General features: G+C 32.6%; 1 protein-coding gene across 1 annotated transcript in view; it reads right to left on the bottom strand.

Annotated features, from left to right (window-relative positions):
• Positions 1-21,205, bottom strand: part of C2CD6 (C2 calcium dependent domain containing 6) — a 78,564-nt gene that overhangs the window by 25,402 nt on the left and 31,957 nt on the right. Inside the window, exons 10-13 of the mRNA XM_010971846.3 lie at positions 19,607-19,712; positions 17,691-17,757; positions 13,215-13,258; positions 11,624-11,917 (exon numbers count right to left, since the gene is read on the bottom strand). Coding sequence (XP_010970148.3) covers positions 11,624-11,917; positions 13,215-13,258; positions 17,691-17,757; positions 19,607-19,712 — 511 coding nt within the window. The remainder of the gene's footprint in view (positions 1-11,623; positions 11,918-13,214; positions 13,259-17,690; positions 17,758-19,606; positions 19,713-21,205) is intronic.

Here is a 21,205-nt window from a genome sequence, read left to right as displayed (position 1 = left end):
GAGCACCTGGTAGACAGAAACTATTAGTGGTAACAGTAATAAACCAAAACCCATATGGTAAATAAGTAAAATACAACATCCACCTGGTGACTACCTTGTACCACTGTGCTAGGTGCCAGAAGATAAAAGATGAGTGAGATAAATACCTTGCCCCAATCTAGTAAAGGCCATGGTCACATAATCAATTATAAAGGATGGGATATTGCTCTAGTGGTAATGTGCCAAATCACCATAGTTAATATGGAGTCAAGCCCAATCTTAACCCAACTGTCAGATCATCTTTATCTGTCAGTTTTACTTTGCTTATGCATACTGTGCTTTATAAATTTATCTCCTTTAGAACAATCGTGTTCCTGTAATGTAATGGTTTATTCCAAGTAAGTCTTTTCCTCTTTCTGGCTATAAAGTCTTTGAAGTCAAGAGCTACATTCTTTTCATTTTTATAGCCACAGTACCTGGCACATAGTAGGCACTTGTTGAAAAACTTGTTGTCAAGTTCCTAGGTTCCAGACATTGTTCTAGATGCTGGGAATACAAGACACAAATTCTTAGCTGTCACGATGCTTACATGCTGGTAAAGGAGATGAACCACTATGATTAAAGATCATAGTGCCCTGTCATTTAGCAGGTGGTTTGTACTTTGCTTAGGAGTCTCTAAGTGAATACTCTGAAGACCCTTAGGGCTGCATATTTCTGATAAAATTTGTCTTTGTTAAAATAGTCAGAGTTGGAATAGACATAAAATCTTTGTTTCTCTAGTTCATTGATCCTATCACAATATGAATTGCTTGAATGGTCCTGCGAATGCCATTCCATGAGGGTTCAGTTCAATTCAACCAACACAATGAAGCTGGCAAGGCACTGGAAAATATTTTACATATATTAATCACACTGAATCACACTTTTTGGTTAAAAAGGCCTTTCATTACCCCCATATCTACCCTCCCTCTCCTGCCCCAGTTCTGTTAGGTACATTCTTCACAGAATGCTCCCAAGGCATCCTATCCACTTATTCAGTATTACAGATGTATTATAATTCCCCTTTTCTGTCAGCTATATTCACTAATACATTTTTAGTTACTTAAGATCAGGGGGGCAGGAGAAGGTGGTTAATCATATGCATTCTAGGGTCAAATCCCAACTCCCTCATCTAAACTTACTGAGCCTCCATTTCCTCATCTGCAAAATGTATACAATAACAATGCCTACTTTGCTGTAAGGATTAAATAAAATAATGCACATAAAAAGCTTAATAGACACCCACCTATAGTATATTATTGTTAACTATTAATCAGCATGGTGCCTGCTATACAGTAGGTAGTCAATAAATGTTACATGAATTAATCTCTGTATAACCCCAGCTAATAGTGAAGAAACTGGTGCCAGAATCCAAATCTTGTGACTCAAAGTCTTGTACTCTTTCTGTAACAATAAGATATCTTGTAGATATTATGCAACTTTTTCCCTAAATAACACTTAGAACAGTAATCAAGTGGGATTTTTGTGCTCTTTTTAGAGCATGAGCCTGGAAAAAGTAGTTTGAAAACCAAAACATTCAATTTCCAGGATATTTTAATAGCTTATTGGGACAACTGGATGGAAGATTAGAATAAGTAATGTCCTGGACAATTGGGATTTCTGTCTTTAAAGTGACTAAGCCCTTTTGCACAGAGTCCAAGACATTCTTATATCAAATTCTACTCTCTACAAAAGAGAGTTAGCATGGTTCTAATGCTTGAATTAAGAAGTCAGTCATTAAAAATTACAAAGAGAAGCACTTACAGGTCTTTTAGGGCTTAGAATCTTTCCCCTGGTGTGAGCATGGTTCATTAACTACTGAGTGCAAAATATGAAGTAGACCAAGTTTTGCTTTCTCTTCTCACCTTTCATCTCTGTGGGTTTTTTTTTTTTTTTTTTTTTTTTTTTTGCCTGATCCTCACCCTAAGCCACATAACCCTTCTTCCATTTCTGAAATACTGCTGTTAGCCTGCCATGGCATTTAGACAGTTGAACGCTGAACAACTGAAAATTCTTAAGATGCAGAAAAAGGAATCCAGTATAGTTAATTTCAAGTATTAATGGAAAATTGGGATGAGGAGGATGGCTTCTTTAAAAGTGTTAATATCGCAGCAGCTGGGCAGAGATAGTCTATGTTTTCCTGGTACTACTGTGAGTTGCCTATTGAGCAACAGCCATTTGAGGAGAGGCAGAAGCAAAGAATTAAATAGTACATATTGCTAGAGTTAATTTTATATTTGTATTGCTTTATAATAATTTATACATTTATAATAAACTATGATAAAATAAATACAAGTAAAATTAATTTACAATAAATTAATAAGTTCACAATAATAAAGCATATGCTTTCTTGATGACAGAATACTGTCAGTAAATATTAATTAATTCAAAACAATGTAAAATGTTAACAATGGTTTTTAAAGGATATATCAATCTACTCACTGATTTTCCTTTTCTGTTTGTATTTTTCTGTCCAAAGTCTTTATCTTGCATTAACTCAACTGAAAAAGAATTTAAAAATAATATAATTAAGTTAGCATTTGTGGCATTTGACAAGGGTGCTCTATAGACATGTCTCTAACGTGTACAGCACAGCAGTTAAGAGCAGAGGGGGCTGGAACCTGACAGCCTAAGCTCGGTCTCTGCAACTAACTAACCATCTCACAGTGGACAAGTTATCTTCTTGCCTCTCTCTGTCTCAGTTTCATCTGTCAGAGGGTGAAATCCCCTCTCATAGGACTGTGTGGTTTAAAGAGCTAATGCATCTAACACTGTGTCTGGAACCTAATAAACACAACCAAATGTAAATTTCGCTGTTATTGCTACCGTCATTGCTACTCCCTCTCTTCTGACCCCTGACACACTGCCCCCTTGGATCTGTCATCGACTAACTCTGATTGTTAAAATGCATATGTTGTTACTAAAATTAAATGTCATCATGCACTGTATTTTATGTAAATAAAAGATTGTCTTTTAGTCAGATTATAGTCAATGTATTGAATACTTCTACTCTTCTGGTTCTTCCTGCCAGTTCGAAAAGTGAAGTAAAAACTTATAAAAAAAAAAAAAAAGGAAGTCTCATTACTGCACTCTAGGTGGTTCTGAATTGTCTGTGGCTGTTAAAGATTATGCACCTTATTCAAAGCTGAGCTTGACTTGACATTAAAAAGATTACTTTTACTCATCCTTCTCGGAGCCTCAGTTTAGCCTGTCCTCTAGCAGTCATGTGGGTAATCTTCCATCACACATTTGCTATACATAACCAACTCTGAAAGCTGTGTGGACCAACAGTCTACATCCTAGATACCTTTCATGAATAATTATGTATTTCCTCAATTCAATTCATAACCCTAGAGAGGAATCTTACATAATAAACTCAAGAGAATGTATAAAGTATGGAGAGGAGCGACCACGGTCTTCAATGAATTGTGCTGCTGGGCTAAGATAAATGTGCATAAACATCAGAGCCAGAGGGTGTCTATGAAAATAGCTCCCAAGTAACTGGGCGAGGCATATGCCTCTAATTTGCTTAAAGGTAATGCTAATTTAAGAAATTTAGCAAGAGTGCTGTATGAACCCTACTAAATGAACTCTTTAATGTACTGCATTTTATTTTATATAATGTATCTATAGAAGTATTAGGTTAATTATGTAAGACTAGTCTGCATAAGTAAACCGAAAAGTGTAATGCAAAATATAATAAAGCCATTTTAAAATAGATTTAGGAATCTTGAATAGTTTTTAAAAGACTCTGATCAGATATAAATTTAGGAATATAGATTTTTAGAGAAACTGGAGACCAAACAGTCTTAAAACCATCTCCCTCATTTTAAATAGGAGAAAAATCCAAAAAAGTTAATAACCTGACCAAGAGCAAATAGGAGTGAGCAATAAAAAAACCACTGTTTTTAACTCTAAGCATTAACTTTTTCAAAGGTACACCATTGATGTTTTTTCCAATTCTGATTTTGTTTTGACGCTGCTTATAAAGTGTCCTCTTTACTCTTCAGAGGAGAGTGGACCACTGGCTTGTCTCACAGACTTCTTTTATAGAATTTTCAAACTAGTTAGCCTTTCTATGCCTCAGTTGCCTCATCTATAAAACTAGGATAATAGTGTCAATTTCACAGGGTCGTATGACTATTAAATAAATTAATACATGTAAAATGTTTACAAAGCTATGAAGATTAAAGAAGGCAATGTAAGACAACCGCAAGGGAGTACTGAAATATTTTCTCAATATCTAGCTTCATTCTTTCATTTTTAAAATGGGAAAATCAAGGCTTTTGTAAGACAAATGGTTGCCTAAAGTCACAAGGCTAGTTAGTGGCAAGGCAGGGGTGAGATCCAATTTATCCCCTCATTAATATTTTCTATTACTTGATAGATAATTTCTCCTTTTCAAGGAATAGTCAGAAATAATAAAATAAGGAGTTTTCCTGCTATTCTATTAGATTTACTCCAAAAGTTCTTTTATGATTAGATTGCAAAGGATATTAGAATGAAAGTCTTGTAGGAATCATATCATGGGTACCCAAGTATCCTAGTCTTCCAGGATGTCTTATTATTCCTAAATGCTATTCCAAATGGTAACTTTTTCTTCTAGAATAAATTGTAAGTTAGGTGTACTTTAAATTTTTCCTGATATTTAAAGTATTCCTAAAACTAACATCCTATGTTTTCAAAAAGCTTCCTGCACCCAATATATGTTCTTAGAATTGTTAGTATTCTACAGAACAGATGTATAAATACATATACATATGTATGCATATGTATAAATACAAAGACATATATGGCTAAAGCATTAATTTGTAATCATTTTCATTTCACTACATTTAACTATTCAAGATAAGCCCAACCTCCCTTTTTGGGGGATTCTTCTAAAAGGATACTACTCAGTCACACTTTCATCAGATATTTTCCCTGTATGTCCTTTTTAAAAATATATATATATATTTTTTTTCCATCTTCTATTCCCCAGTAAGTTCTTAATTAGAGGACACTCTCTACAGCTCAAGGATGCTTTCAGATTACAAAGAAATGTGCTTGCTGCTCATCTTCCCTGTCAAGGGTTTTCATTATCTTATTTTCTCCTCATTTTAATTAGATTACTAATCTCCTCTGGATGAATATTCAGTTACTACACAGCCATGTTCCACTTGTTAAATATTAAACCAGCTCTGTACTAAACTGTAAAAAGTTGTTGCCTCAAGATGTCCAAGTGTCCATCTCACATTCATTGCCCTGGCTACCTTGAATCCCTTAGGAACCTCCCATTTCCTTCAACCCCAACATGGCACAGCAAGGGACCTCCAGAATCCTGGTCCAACAGCGTTGTCTGGTCTGGATGCTCCCTGCTTATACTATACTGGTTGTTAAGTAATTTGAATATCACCTTTGGCTTTATTGATATGTCAAATGTGTCTTCATTAATGATACCTCAGAACTCCTTAAATTTTTCATGCATGTAAAATAAATATCTAGGATCTTAAGGCCACCTGTATTTTGTTTTGCTTGATCTCCTACTAATATTATAATTCCATAGGTTTTCATGTCAGTAATCACAAATATCTTAGTGTAATTTGAAGGAATATCTTGATAATAATTATTTTACATGAGTTCATGTTCTTAATTCACTGAATATTTGAAAATTACAGCTATATATACAAACCATTACTTACCTACACTATTAGGGATATTTAAATTTTCATTCACTGAGCTAAAGGAACAATATGAACTCTGAAATAAAAACAGATGAGAGAAGGCAAATAGAAAAACAATTAAATATCAATATGATTTTTAAACTTGGCATTACTGATGGCTATAAATAATAATAAAGTGAGATCCAGTGTTACCATTTGGCTTTATTTTACATAAGGAAAATAATTCTCTTATTTATATAATATTAGTAGGCTGTTGAGGTAGGAAATGGCAAGCATCAAAAAAAAAAATGACATTACTTTGTATATAACTGACTTCTTATTCTCTCTAAGCCCTAGGGAACAAAAATAGTAACTTCAAAGATAAAATAAAAATAAGGTTAATATCAAAGAAAACATATCAAAAGTGAATGGAGAAGTGATATCATGAAAAATGGTAGGGTAAGGTGGTCAAAGAATTCATCTCTTCACTGAAACATATAAACTATCAAAGATTGACAGATAACTGTTTCAAACTCCATAATCTCATACAAAACTCATAGCAGCCAGGGATTGGTTAATTAAAAAAAAAAAGGACAGCTAAATTTTGGTGTTTTAAGAAATCTGTCAGGTCATTAGCTCACCACTGAGATAATGGAACAGAGATTTCAGTGACTGACCACAAATGACAAGGAATATAGCCTTTGTAAAAAAAAAAAATAGTTTGGATAGGTCACTAAAGAAATGTGACTGCAGCCCTTTAAAATCAACAACAGTAACTCTGGAGAAGAAGAAGAATTTAATTTCCAGAGTTAACATTATAATATTTAAAGTGCCAATTTCTAACAACAACAAAAAACAAGGCATACAAAGAAACAAGAAATATGGCCCATTCATAGGAAGAAAATTCATTGATAGAAATGTCCCATGAGGAAGCCCAGCTATTGGATTTACAAGACAAAGGTTTTAAAACAACTTTCTTTGGCCATCATTTAAAAAGTCCACAAACAATAAATGTTGGAGAAGATGTGGAGAAAGGGGAAACCTCCTATACTGTTTGTGGGAATGCAGTTTGGTGCAGCTATTATGGAAAACAGTATGGAGATTCCTTTAAAAACTAAAAATAGAGTTACCATATGATTCAGCAATCCTACTCCTGGGTATGTATCTGGATGAAACTCTAATTCAAAAAGATACATGCACCCCAATGTTCATAGCAGCACTACTTACAATAGCCAAGACATGGAAACAACCTAAATGTCCATCAACAGATGACTGGATAAAGAAGATGTGGTGTGTGTGTGTGTGTGTGTGTGTGTGTGTATATATAATGAAATATTACTCAGCCATAAAAAAGAATGAAATAATGCCATTTGTGGCAACATGGATAGACTTGGAGATTGTCATAGTAAGTGAAGTAAGCCATAAAGAGATATCACATGGTATTTTTCCATGTGAAATCTAAAAAAAATTAGACAAATGAATTTATGTACAGAACAGAAACAGACTCACAGGCATAGAAAACAAACTTTCAGTTACTGGGGTCTAGGCGTGGGGAATGAGGGATAAACTGGCAGTTCGAGTTTTGCAGATACTAACTACTATATAAAAAATAGATATACAGCAGGGTCCTACTGTATAGCACAGGGATCTATATTCAATATCTTGTAATAGCCTATAATGAAAAAGAATATGAAAAGGAATATATATATGTATAACTGAATCACTATGCTGTACACCAGAAATTAACATGATATTGTAAACCAACTATACTTCAATTAAAAAAAAACATTTTTAATAAAATAAAACAACTTTTTAAAATATGCTTAAAGAGCTAAAGGGACTCATGTACAAACAACTAAAGGAAACCAAGAAAACAATGAACAAAAAATATATATAATAAAGAAATAGAAATTAGAAAAAGGAACCAAATAGAAATTCATCAGAGAATATAATAATTGAAATAAAAAAATCTTGAGTTCAAAAGCATATTGAGCAGATAAAAGATGGAATCAGTAAATTGAAGATAGTACATTAAAGTTATCTAGTCTGAGGAGCAGGAAGAAAAAAGAATAAAGAAAAATGAACAGAGCCTAATGGACCTGGGGGACAACAATCAAATATACCAACGTACACATTATAGGAGTCAAAGGAAAAGAGAGAGAAATGGTCAGAAAGAATATTTAAAGAAATAATGGCCAAATACTTCCCAAATTTACTAAAAGGCATGAATCTACATACCCCCAAAGCTCAACAAACTCCAAGGAGGATAAACTCAAAGATATATACATCAAGACATATTATAATCAAACTCACAAAAGACAAAGAGAGAACTTAAAAGCAGCAAGAAAAAGGTGACTCATCACATACAAATTTCATCAATAAGATTAGTAGCCAATTTCTCATCACAAACCATAAGTTAGTAGACAGTGGAAAGAAAAAACTGTCAATCAAGAATCCTACAACAAGTAAAACCATTCTTCAAAAATGAAGAACTAAGATATTCCTGGATCAATAAAAGCTAGAGGGTTTTGTCACTATTATTTCTGCTTTACAAGAAATGATTAGGGAATCTCCCAGGCTGAAAAGAAAGGACACTAGACAATAATTCGAACCCATATTAACAAAGAACCCTGGAAAAAGTAACCATGTGGCTAAATATTATTATTATACTTTGGGCTGTAACTCTTAAAGTTTCCTACATGCTTAAAACATATTTATTTTTATTGAAATATAATTGACATACAATATTGTATTAATTTTAGGTTTATATAAAGATTATGTGTATATATATATGTATATATTGCAGCATGGTTACACAGTAAGTTTAGTTTATATCCATTGCCACACATTTATACTTTTTTTCTTGTGATGAGAACTTTAAAGATTTACTATATGCAACTTTCAAATATATGACACAGTATTGTTAACTACAGTTACTATGCTGTATATTATATCCCAAGGACTTATATCTTGTAACCAACAGGTTAATAATTTTGCCCCGCAAATAATTTTGCCCTGCAAAATGCACCTCTGGTAACCAACAGGTTAATAATTTTGCCCTGCAAAATGCACCTCTGGTAACCACAAATCTGGTCTCTGTATAAATGAGTTTGGTTTTTGTTATTTAAATTCCACATATAAGTGAAACTATGCAGCATTTGTCTTTCTCTGTCTGATTTATTTCACTTACCATAATGCCCTCAAGATCCTTCCATGTTGTTGCAAATCACAGGATTTCCTTCTTTTTTATGGCTGAGTAATACTGCATTGTGTATGTATACTACATTCCCTTTATCCATTCATCTATTGATGGACACTTAGGTTATTCCATATCTTGGCTATTGTAAATAATACTTCAGTCAACATGGGATGCAGATATCTTTTTGAGATAGTGATTCTGTTTTATTCAAATACATACCCAGAAGTGGAATTACTGTACCGTATGACAGTTCTATTTTTAATTTTTTGAGGAAACTTCATATTGTTTTCCATAGTGGCTGCACCAACTTACATTCCCACCTCTTATTTATTTTTAGTATTATTTTGTAATAAGAAAACTTAACATAGCAAAATTTTAAGTATACAACAGAGTATTGATAACTGCACACACTATGCGGTTCAGTAGATCTCCAGGATTTACTCATCTTGTATAATCCAAACCTTGTACCCTTTGACTAATATTTCCATTTCCCCCTCTCCCAAACCCTGCAACCACAATTTCACTCTCTGCTTCTGTGAGTTTGTCTATTTTAGATTCAACACATAAGCACCATCATGTAGTACTTGTTCTCTTTGTCTGGCTTATTTCACTTAACATAACATACTCCAGGTACATCCACATTGTTGCAAAAGGATTTCCCTCTTTCTTTTAACTGAATAATATTCCATTGTATGTTATATATCGTACTTTTAAAATCCATCTGTCAATGGACACTTAGGTAGCATTCATATCTTGGCTATTATGAATAATGCTGTGATGAACATGGGTAGGTAAATATATCTTCGAGATCCTGGTTTCAATTCCTTTGGATATATACCCAGAAGTGGGATTGCTGGATCATACGGTAGTCCTATTTTTAATTTTTTAATCAACTAATTGGGATGTCCATGCATCCCAACTGACCACAGAGCTTTAGCTGTTCCCATCAGGGTGTAGGACACATAAGTGAGCCATCATGAGTGTCCCAGCCCAATCAAGCTCCCAGATAGTTACAGGCAAGCCAAAATCAACTAAGCAAAACAACTGCCTAGCTAAGCACCACACAATCTTGAGAAATATATATAAATGGTAGTTTGTTATGCAGCAATAAATAACTCACTTACCAAATTAAAACTGAATATTTTGGAAGTCAGACTCAATAAAGAAATTAAAAGGCAAACCACAAACTATGAAAAAGTATGTGCCATGAATATACATGGTTAATATCCTTATAATAACCAAGAGAGCTCATTATAAAACCTAAACAACATCACCAGGTACTCAACAGAAAAAGAATGGACATAATCTGTCTACTCACAGGGAAAATCAAAATGGCTAATAAGCATGAAAAAGTTTTCATCATTATTTAAAGTATCAATACGCAAATATCATTGGTGAGAATATAAAGCGGTACAGTCTTTCAGGGAAGCAATTTGTCAACTTGCCATTTCTATAAATATATGAGGAGATAATCACAGGTAGAAATAAACAGGTAAAAGGATATTAATTTCAAGCTTAATGTCCAAAAATATAGAAAATGTTTAAAATTACTGAATATCTGTATTTAATAATAATCTACATCTTCTAAATTTTTTAAAAAATCCAGGTAACATGCTTATAATGTCAAGTTTAAAAAAGGATAATATAAAATTATATATACATATAGTTTAATCCAAGTTTTCAAAAATAAATAAGAGATATATATGTGCATAACAAAGACTGATAGGAAATAAAATTATTAAATGTGGCAGTACAATTATAACTACTTCTATTTTCTCCTTTATGCTTCTATTTTCTAAATTTCCTATGATGATTGTATATTACTTTCATATTCAGTAAAAACAAGAATGTTTTTCTTGTTAAGTTACATTGGTTAGGGTATTGCTCTAGGTAATTAAGAGTAATTCCCCAACTAGAGATATTTAATAAAATTGTATCTTTTGGAATTTGGAAAGGAATTTAGAAAGGACCTAGTATGATCTATACATTCAATAGATGAGAAAATAGAGATTTAGATGCCCAAGCTTGCTGAAGTATTCAGAGGTAGAAACTTACTTAGAACTCAGATGGTTTCCTCACTGACCAGTATATAATTTTAAACTGCTTTAAATAAGACATAAAGATCTAAGTAGAATAACCATCATTTTGAGAAATGCTTTACCCTGATATACCTTTAAATTTACATTCAGATCATTTTCATTTTAAACTATGAAATTATTTGTAACGGGGAGCACACATGCTACTTCCTATAGTTTCATTAAAAACTTCCACTGAAGTACCTTCCCAGACTTCCCTTTGAATTTCGATTTTGTTATGTTACATTTCCAGGTGAACTTCATACCAACCCGTGACACTGCTTTGTATTACTGGTATCTCAGCTCACTTTGCTTTTCCTTCAAGGGTTTTTCCTCCTAACTTGATGAGTAGGGTAGGAATGTTAGATATACTTAGACAGACTTCTGCTTGGAGATATTGAATGCATTTTCAATTTATTTGTATTTAATTTTTTAAATTTATGAATTATTTTGTTTTTCCTAGTCTCGTACTTCTAATATGAGGGCAGATACCTTTAAAGTTCAAGGTCTTCCTTTGGATCATGGCTTTGAAAGCTACCTCTTGATTCTGAATCTGGGGAACCTAAGCTTGTGTTCTTTCTTCAAGCTAAGCTTAGGTTGTTGCTTTGCTACCTAATTTCTATAGGAGATGAATCTAAGTTTCTCCTCTTTATTCTACCTGGATTTGTATTAATATTTTTCAATTTTACCTCTGATGGAGATGAGTCTGTTTTGAAAAGGCTTGGACGTCTATCCTTCAATTTTTCTTCTGATGTAAAGAATACATTTTTCACTTTTCTCTCTGGTATAGCTACTGGCTGGTATTCCTCTAAAGCTGGTATTAAGTCTTCTTCTGTTAATGTCAGGCTAGGAACAGTGGGCAACGGAGTATCTATTTGCTTTGTTGACGCACCACTTTTAGGAGCAACAACACTGGAATCATCTTCACCTGACTGGTTTAAAGTTGGTAGAATCAGGCTTTTCTTACCATCATTATCCAGTAACTAGAAAATATATCAAAAAAAAAAAAAGCCACTGATTAATCATTACCGACTAGGAAATATTTTAAACTAACAAACCAGACTTAAAATCATTTGTACTTTTATCTTTTATCATAACAAGTTACCATCAATATTTGTAAATTATTACATTCTTTATTAAAAGCATTGAGAAATTCTCAGCTTGCCTGAAACCATGGACTACAGAATATTATCCATAAAAATGATCACACTGCATTATAAAGTGGTGGTTCTCATATATTCATATTTTATAAATCAGCAATGTCTCAAAGAAGAAAATTGAGAGGTCTGACATTTTACTGTTACTATACTATCACCAATATATCATAAAAGACGAAAGTTTATTATAGCAAATTGGCACAAAGAACAGTATCATAAAAATCACAATTATGTCATAAAAGAAATTTTAACAGCAAAATAGTACAAAGAATAGTATCATAAGAGAAAGGACAGTCTGTTAAGCCAAGTACATTTAGCCATATGAAAAATTCTCTGTGTTATCTTTTTTTTCTCTCTCCTTGGACTGTGGAAAACAGTTTTAGTTGGAATTTTGGGAGCCCCTGACCAAATAGGAATAGAAATCATTGTCTTAATTGTCAAGTAGTACAGAAGAATCTTTTTATTTTTTATTAGTTTACATGGGAATCCACTGCCCTATGGAACGACTACCTTCTGTAAAATTAGCTAAAAAGCAAATAATATTATGTGAACTCTACTTAATTCTATTATAAAATATAACTATTATTATAGTTCTATTATAGAGAATATATAGTCCTGTTATAGAGAAAAAACTAAAGAACGTAATTAGGTCTGTGACAACCATTTCTAAGATCATTGTGCAGCACTTCATGCTTTAACTTGTTTCTCCCCTTCTGTTCGTGAATACCTTTTGTCTCCTATATTTGTATGTATTTTAAATGTTACATTTGATGCTGAAACTTCCCTTTTAACAGTGTGATTTAACTTAAATAAATTGTGTAAGTGTAAAGACATTCTTATAACAAAAATAAACATGAAAACGTGAATAACTTCTTTTTTTAATTTTTTAATTTTGAGGGGAAGGTAACCAGGTTTTTAATTATTTTGGTGGAGGTACTGGGGACTTCACCCAGGACCTTGTGCATACTAAGCAAGCGCTCTAACACTGAGCTGTACCCTCACGCCCCTTTAATAACTTCTTGAGTGCTTTTTTCTTTACATCTATAAATATTTCTCCATTTAAAACTATTTCATCCTTTTATAAAATAGTAACTATTAGAAATTCTCTCTCAAGTTCCCTTACCTCACTTGGAATAGTTTCAGCTCCCTTCTTTATAAGAGGGTTATCTGTTAAGAATTAATAGTGTTTTATTATATATAAAACAACCAACACATTATTTATATACACTAATAAAATATTATAATTTTCTCACCAAGAACAATTTAAATCAATGCAGCTATTCAAACATAAACACTACATATTTAGCAAAAATAGGCTGGCGAATCTCTGGAAAGATGAAGGAGTGGTAAATGAGTAAGTGCAGAGATAAAATGAAATGTATAAAATGTTAGGATTTCAGATCCATCAATATAGGACATAAAAACAGGTATATACTGCATTTCGCTAAAAGTCAAGAGGAAATAAAATAAATCCTAGATATTTAGTGACAGAGTTGGGACTGGAAAAAGAGATTAGAATAAAGTTGCATGTAACTGGAGAAAATAGGACCATTCAAGAGAGGCTAACTGAATGCTCCAATCAAAAGACATATGGTGGCTGAATAAACAATAAATAAGACTCATCTACATGTTGCCTACAAGAGACTCTATTCAGAGCTAAAGACAGAGAGAGACTGAAAGAGCAGGTGTTAAAATAATTTGAGTTTGGATAGTTTATGGTGCACATTATAGTTTGGTACAGTCAATCTAGTTTGTGAATCACAATACAGGTGGTTTTTTTTTTTTTGTTTCAATATAGATGTTTTGTTTGTTCCAAAAAAAAAAAAAAAAAAAAGAGGCTAACTGAAGTACTTGTAAAATTTTCCTAGAAATATAATACATATTTAACAGACAAAAAGGAAAAACCTAAAAGGGAGAGGGAATAAATAACTGAGACACAAAGGAATGCATAAGTCTAGTAAATAACAAAATTTATTAAGGTCACTGTTAGCTTCATGACTGCTCTCAGCTCATTTTTCTGAGCCTTCGTTTTCTCACATGTAAAAAAAGATCAAGATAGCTTATCTCATAGGTATGGTACAAGTTTATATAATATGAGAGCAATATGGTTAGATGTTTGACCTCTTGGGTCAAACAGACTAGGTTCAAATTAATGGCTGTGTGACCTCTGATTGATTTGCTCCTCAGTTTTTTCATCTGTAAAATGTGGATAAATAATAATAGCACCCTCAATTGACTGCTGTGAGGACTGATATATATAATATATATATAATCACACAGTGATCAACAAATGTTAGCTGTAACTATAGGAAGCTACTGGAATAAAAAAAGGAAAGAAGTCACTAAATGATCCAATAGGAGTTGAAATTAACTCTTTGAATAAGTGAAAAAAAGTAAAGAAAAAAAAAAACAGCCCATGGTAACCACCAGTGCAAAAGAGAGGTTAAACTCCAATCTTCAACAGTGATATTGAAGAGGGAAACTGTGATTCTCCTACAAACTAAAACTTGAATGTTTCATTTAAAGAGATTAAAGATGACTATATGTATGTATATGCATAACTGAGGCTCTGTGCTGTATACCAGAAATTGACACACTGTAACTGACTGTACTTCAATTAAAAAAAAAAAGGAGTATGTTAAAGATGCAATAGCTGGGGAAGTAGAATTAGAGAAGTAACCTGCGTCAAAACCCTTATAACAACAAATCATTAATCCATACCAGCAGAATCCAAGATTTTAAAGACAGAGTATTATGCATCTATTTTAACTTACTTTCTAAATGAATCTTTTAACAGAGAGATTTTATTTTCATTGAGTTACAGTCAGTTTACAATGTTGTGTCAATTTCCAGTGTAGAGCACAATTTTTCAGTCATACATGAATATACATCCATTCATTTTCACATTCCTTTTCCCCATGACTTACCACAAGATCTTGTATATATTTCCCTGTGCTATACAGTATAAACTTGTTTATCTATTCTATATATATCTGTCAATATCTACAAATTTCAAACTCCCAATCTGTCCCTTCCCACCCCACTCCCCCTGGCAATACAAGTTTGCATTCTATGTCTGTCAGTCTGTTTCTGTTTTATATTTAAGTTCATTTATTGTCTTCTTTTATTTTTTTAGATTCCACATGAGTGATATCATATGGTATTCTCCCTCTCTTTCTGGCTTACTTCACTTAGAAGGATACTCTTCAGGGACATCCATGTTGCTGTAAATGGCATTATGTTGTCATTTTTATGGCTGAATACTACTCCATTGTATAAATATACCACTTCTTCTTTATCCAGTCATCTGTCGAATGGACATTTAGGCTATTTCCATGACTTGGCTATTGTAAATAGTGCTGCTATGAACATTGGCATGCTGGTGTCTTTTTGAATCAGGGTTCCTTCTGGATATATGCCCAGGAGCAGGATTCCTGGGTCATATGGTAAGTCTATTCCTAGTCTTTTGAGGAGTCTCCATACTGTTTTCCACAATGGCTGCACCAAACTGCATTCCCACCAGCAGTGTAGGAGGGTTCCCTTTTCTCCACAGCTCTCCAGCATTTATCATTTGTGGACTTTTGAATGATGGCCATTCTGATTGGTGTAAGGTGATATCTCATTGTAGTTTTCATTTGCATTTCTCTGATAATTAGTGACATTGAGCATTTTTTCATGTGCCTATTGATCATTCATATGTCTTCAGTGGAGAAGACACTTGTTCTTGTTCAGCTCTTCTGCCCATTTTTGGATTGGGTTGTTTGCTTTTTTCTTATTAAGTTGCATGAGCTGCTCATATATTCTGAAGATCAAGCCTTTCACAGTTTCATATTTTGCAAAAACTTTCTCCCATTCTGTAGGTGGTTGTTTTGTTTTGCTTATGGTTTCCTTTTCTGTGCAAAAGCCTGAAAGTTTAATTAGGTCCCATTTGTTTATTCTTGCTTTTATTTCTATTGCTTGAGTAGACTGCCCTAGGAGAACATTGCTGAGATGTATCTGAGATAATGTTTTGCCTATGTTTTCTTCTAGGAGGTTTATTGTATCTTGTCTTAAGTCTTTGATCCATTTTGAATTTATTTTTGTGTATGATGTGAGTGAGTGTTCTAGCTTCACTGATTTACATGCTGCTGTCCAGTTTTCCCAACACCATTTGCTGAAGAGACTGTCTTTATTCCACTGTATGTTCTTGCCTCCTGTGTCAAAGATTAATTGACCAAAAGTTTGTGGGTTCATTTCTGGGCTCTCTATTCTGCTCCCTTGGTCCATATGTCTGTTTTTGTGCCAATACCACGCTGTTTTGATTACTGTAGCTCTGTAGTATTGTCTGAAGTCTGGGAGGGTTATTCCTCCAGCCTCATTCTTTTTCTTCAGTAACGCTTTGGCAATTCTGGGTCTTTTGTGATTCCATATAAATTTTAGTATGATTTGTTCTAGTTCTGTGAAATATGTCCTGGGTAATTTGATAGGGACTGCATTAAACCTGTAGATAGTCTTGGGCAGTATGACCATTTTAACAATATTGATTCTTCCAATCCAAGAGCATGGGGTATCTTTCCATTTTTTTAAGTCTTCTTTAATTTCTTAAATCAATGATTTATAGTTCTCCATGTATAAGTCTTTCACCTCCTTGGTTAGATTTATTCCTAGGTATTTTATTACTTTGGGTACTATTTTAAAAGGGACTGTTTCTTTACTTTCTTTTCCTGTTGATTTATTATTAGTGTAAAAACGCAACTGATTTTTGTACATTAATCTTGTAACCTGTTACCTTGCTGAATACTTTTATTAGTTCTAGTAGTTTTTGTGTGAAACTTTTAGGGTTTTCTATATATAGTATCATGTCATCTGTATATAGTGACAATTTTACCTCATCTTTTCCAATTTGGATCCCTTTTATTTCTTTCTCTTGCCTGACTGCTGTGGCTAACAGTTTTTTTTTTAAAAGACTGCATGAAGAGTATCTTTTATTAATTAAATATCTTACTGATAATTTGTATGAAGTTCTCAAATTTAATGCTAACTTAATTTCTTGTCCCTCTCTCCTCCTTTCTCTTACCTATACACACATAAACACACATACTCACACATACCATCTACATAAAAGAGACCAATAGTTCTACAGTTAACAATGTTGACCAAAAATATCTTTTCACAGATTACACTTAAGATTTAACTTTTTTCTTGCCTTTAAAAGAGGAAAGGAGTATTAAAAAATAAAAGTAACTCTTAACTGGATCTAAGTCTTTTCTTTGGAGTGTTACAAAATAAACAGTATATACCAAAACTATAATGAAATGTATTTTTTTAACCACTGGCAGGTTAGCACTTTATTGAGACTATTAACATCTTTAACAATGAAATAACACACTTTATTGCAAATAGAAAAAAGGCAGCTTCCCCCAGGAATCTCTGAGAGGCAACACAAGAACAAAAACTCATGCAATTAATGAAATGTATTTTTATTCCCTAAACAAACAAAAAAAAAACCAAAAACAAGCAAAAAAAGAAATCCACTTAAAAAGAAATTACTAGTTTTTTTGTTATTTGTAATTTTTAGTTATTTTTAATAATAAATACAGAAGTAAATTAATTTCTTAACCTGATGTTACAATATTGGCAGGTTTCTCTTCAAATTGGCTTTCAAGTACCTCACTGGTATTACTTTCCTAGATGAAAAAAAAGAAAGAAAACATATTAGAGACATATTTAAAGAGCTAAAAAAAAGTTTTCTTTGCCTTCACAGCTTCTTTCAATACTTTAAAAAAAACTTACAGAAGACAAGAACATGGATTTGTAAGAAAAGCAAATCAAACAGTACTATTTTAAAGAGAGGCACACCCTGGCTAGGAGTTGATGGTCCAGGGAGAGGAGACCCAAGAACTGATAGGGTATTTGAATGACAAATTTGAATGATGAGAGAAGAAGATTACAAGATAAATGACATAATGTTTACCTTCAAGGAGTATTAGAGGATGCCTCCAGGAAACAATCACTTTTTTACTGCAATACATTATGGTCCATCAGTTGCAAAGTGATATGGCTCTTTATAAAATTCCAAGAAGAATTATCAGGTGGGGTGACCACTGGCTCTTATAAAATACTGATTTTTCAATGAGAACCCCAAGTCCAGAGTTTAATGAAAGGCCCCCCAAGTTTTCCATAAAATACTAATTCTGTATTAGTAAATGCTAATCAATTTATCTTATAGCAGCACAACACTGCCCAATTATCTCAGAGGCACTGGAAAACATGAATACATCAATATGTTATGACTACCATTTCAAGGCTGTGATTCTAGTCAATGTTTTTATTTATTCACTGAAATCCCTATGAATCCTTTATTGCCAGGTCAGAATGTATATAGATTAGATCACATTTCTAAATATTAAACCTTACTTATATATCTGATAAGGGTCTCGTATCCAAAATATATAAAATCTCTTAGAACTCAACAATAAAAGTACAAATAACCTAATCAAAAATCAGCAAAAGATACAAATAAAAATTTATTCCAAGAAGATATACAAATGGCCAATAATCACCTAAAAAGATGTTCACATTATTGGTCATTAGAGAAATGCAAATCCAAACCATAATGAGCTATCATTTCAAATCCACTAAGATGACTATGATTGTTTTTTTTAAAAAGGAAAATAACAAATATTGGAGAAGATATGGAACCTTCATACATTGCTAGTTGAATGTAAAATTGTGCAGCTGCTGTGGAAAACAGTTTGGCAGTACCTGAAAAGGTTGAATGGGGAATTATGATGTAATCCAGCAATTCCACTCCCAGGTATATACCCAAGAGAATTAAAAACATACATTCACACAAAAACCTGCACATGAATGTTCACAGCAGCACTATTTGTAACAGCTGAAAAATGGAAACAACCAAATGTCCATCAGCTAATGAGTGGATTTTAAAAAAGCAGTATATCCATACAATGAAATACTTGGCAATGAAATGAAGTATTGATACATACTACAAAAGGGATGAACCTTGAACACACTACACTAAGTAAAGAAGCAAGTCATAAAGGACCATATATTGTATGGTTCCATTTATATGAAATATCTAGAATAAGCAAATCTATAGAGACAGAAAGTAATTAGTTGTTGTCTAGGGCTAGGAGGTCATGGGGCGTTTGAAGGGTATAGGCTAAGAGAAGTGGGGTTTATTTTGGGGGTAATGAGAATGTTCCAAATTGATTGTAGTGATGGATGCACAACTCTGCGAATATACTTAGGGCCACTGAATTGTGCACTTTAAATGGATAAATTGTATAGTATGTGAATTATATCTCAACAAAGCTGTTAAAAAATAAACCTTATAAATTATCAATCAGTATTTACTGAATGTCATATTATCAAAATAGGAAAGTACATGAACTATGAATAGCATTTTACACAGAGGGAACAAATAAGCATTATCTGATAATCATTTTAATTATTATAGTTCTTTAATAAAAAGTAAAAAAAACTATATATAGGCAAATGTATTATATTAATTACCTTAGGTTCTTTAAGTTCCAACTTTGGGTTAAGAACTCCTTCTAAATAGCTAGCTTTTTCTATCCATGTACTCAGATGTCTATATTCTTTTTTCATTTTTTCCAGCCTAAAGAAAGTTACAGATTTAAAAAGCAAGTGCCAAAAGAATATATATGGTATGAATCAAAGAAGAACACATACAATGTGACACACTAATAAGAAGTTCTTAAAGAAGAAAACCAACACTATATTGTTGAAGGATACAAAGGAAAAGGAATGATTACAACAAAAATCAGGGTAGTAGTTACCTGGGGAGAGTTAGGAAGAGGCATGTAATCTCATAAGAGCACATGAAACACATTTATAATATTGGTGGTATTGTATTTCTTAACCTGATTGTAAAATATCTAGGCAATGATCTTATTATCTTTATTTATGTTATAATACATGTTTTAGAAATTATCCTATATATAGGTCTCATTATTTAAACTATATATACATATTTTATAAATTATTCAATATATATGTGATATCTTCTGCAATAAAATAAATGAAAAGAAAGAAAAGAAAATAGGAGTAGTGAAGTAATTACTGTGGCAGGAGGGAGACAGGAGGGCTTAGAGAAGTGTAAGTGAGCTAAATTTTCATTTGCCACAGCAGGAAGTTGATAGACAATGTTTAAAATAGATAATACATAAGAACATGACTAATCTTATGTAGTTTAAAATCTAAAAATAGAAAAATAAAATCATATCAATAGTATCTCTTTTTATAAAATAATTTCCGCTGTCTCTTCACCTAGCTAAAGAAATGTATGAGGAGACATTTATAATAATATTTACTTGATATTTCCAAATGGTGGGATTCAAGGAGAGCTTTTATATTGTTCTTTGTATCTCTTTATTCCTTGAATAATTTATATCATTATATCACTTTTATGATAGTAACATCATTATTTTATTGAAGCCTGGCTGATTTACAATGTTGTATTAGTTCTAGTGTACAGCATAGTGATTCAGTTATGTATATATATTCTTTTTCATAATAGGTTATTACAAGATATTGATTATAGTTTCCTATGCTATACAGTAGAACCTTACTGTTTATCTATTTTATATATAGTAGTGTTTATCTGCTAATCTCAAACTCCTAATTTATCCCTCCCCACCACCTTTCCCCTTTGATAACCACAAGTTTGTTCTCTATGTATAAGTCTGTTTCTGTTTCGTAAATAAGATCATTTGTATCTCTGTTTTAGATTCCACATATAAATGATATCATATGATTAAAAAAAAAGTCCACACTACCCAAAGCAATCTACAGATTTAATGCAATCACTATAAAAATACCTATGATATTTTTCACAGAACTAAAACAAATAATCCTAACATTTATATGGAACCACAAAAGATTTCAAATTGCCAAAGCTATCTTGAGAAAAAAGAAAAAAAGCTAAATGTATCACACCTCCTAACTTCACACTTTACTACAAAGCTACAGTAACCAAAACAGCATGGTACTGGCACAAACACAGACATATATCAGTGGAACAGAATAGAGTGCCCAGAAATAAACCCATGCACTTATGGTCAATTAATCTATGACAAAAGAGGCAAGAAT

This window comes from Camelus bactrianus, chromosome 5 (genome assembly GCF_048773025.1).
Source record: "Camelus bactrianus isolate YW-2024 breed Bactrian camel chromosome 5, ASM4877302v1, whole genome shotgun sequence".
NCBI classification, from domain to species: domain Eukaryota; kingdom Metazoa; phylum Chordata; class Mammalia; order Artiodactyla; family Camelidae; genus Camelus; species Camelus bactrianus.
Note: the sequence above shows the minus strand (reverse complement) of the source record. Positions and strands in the feature narration are given on the sequence as shown.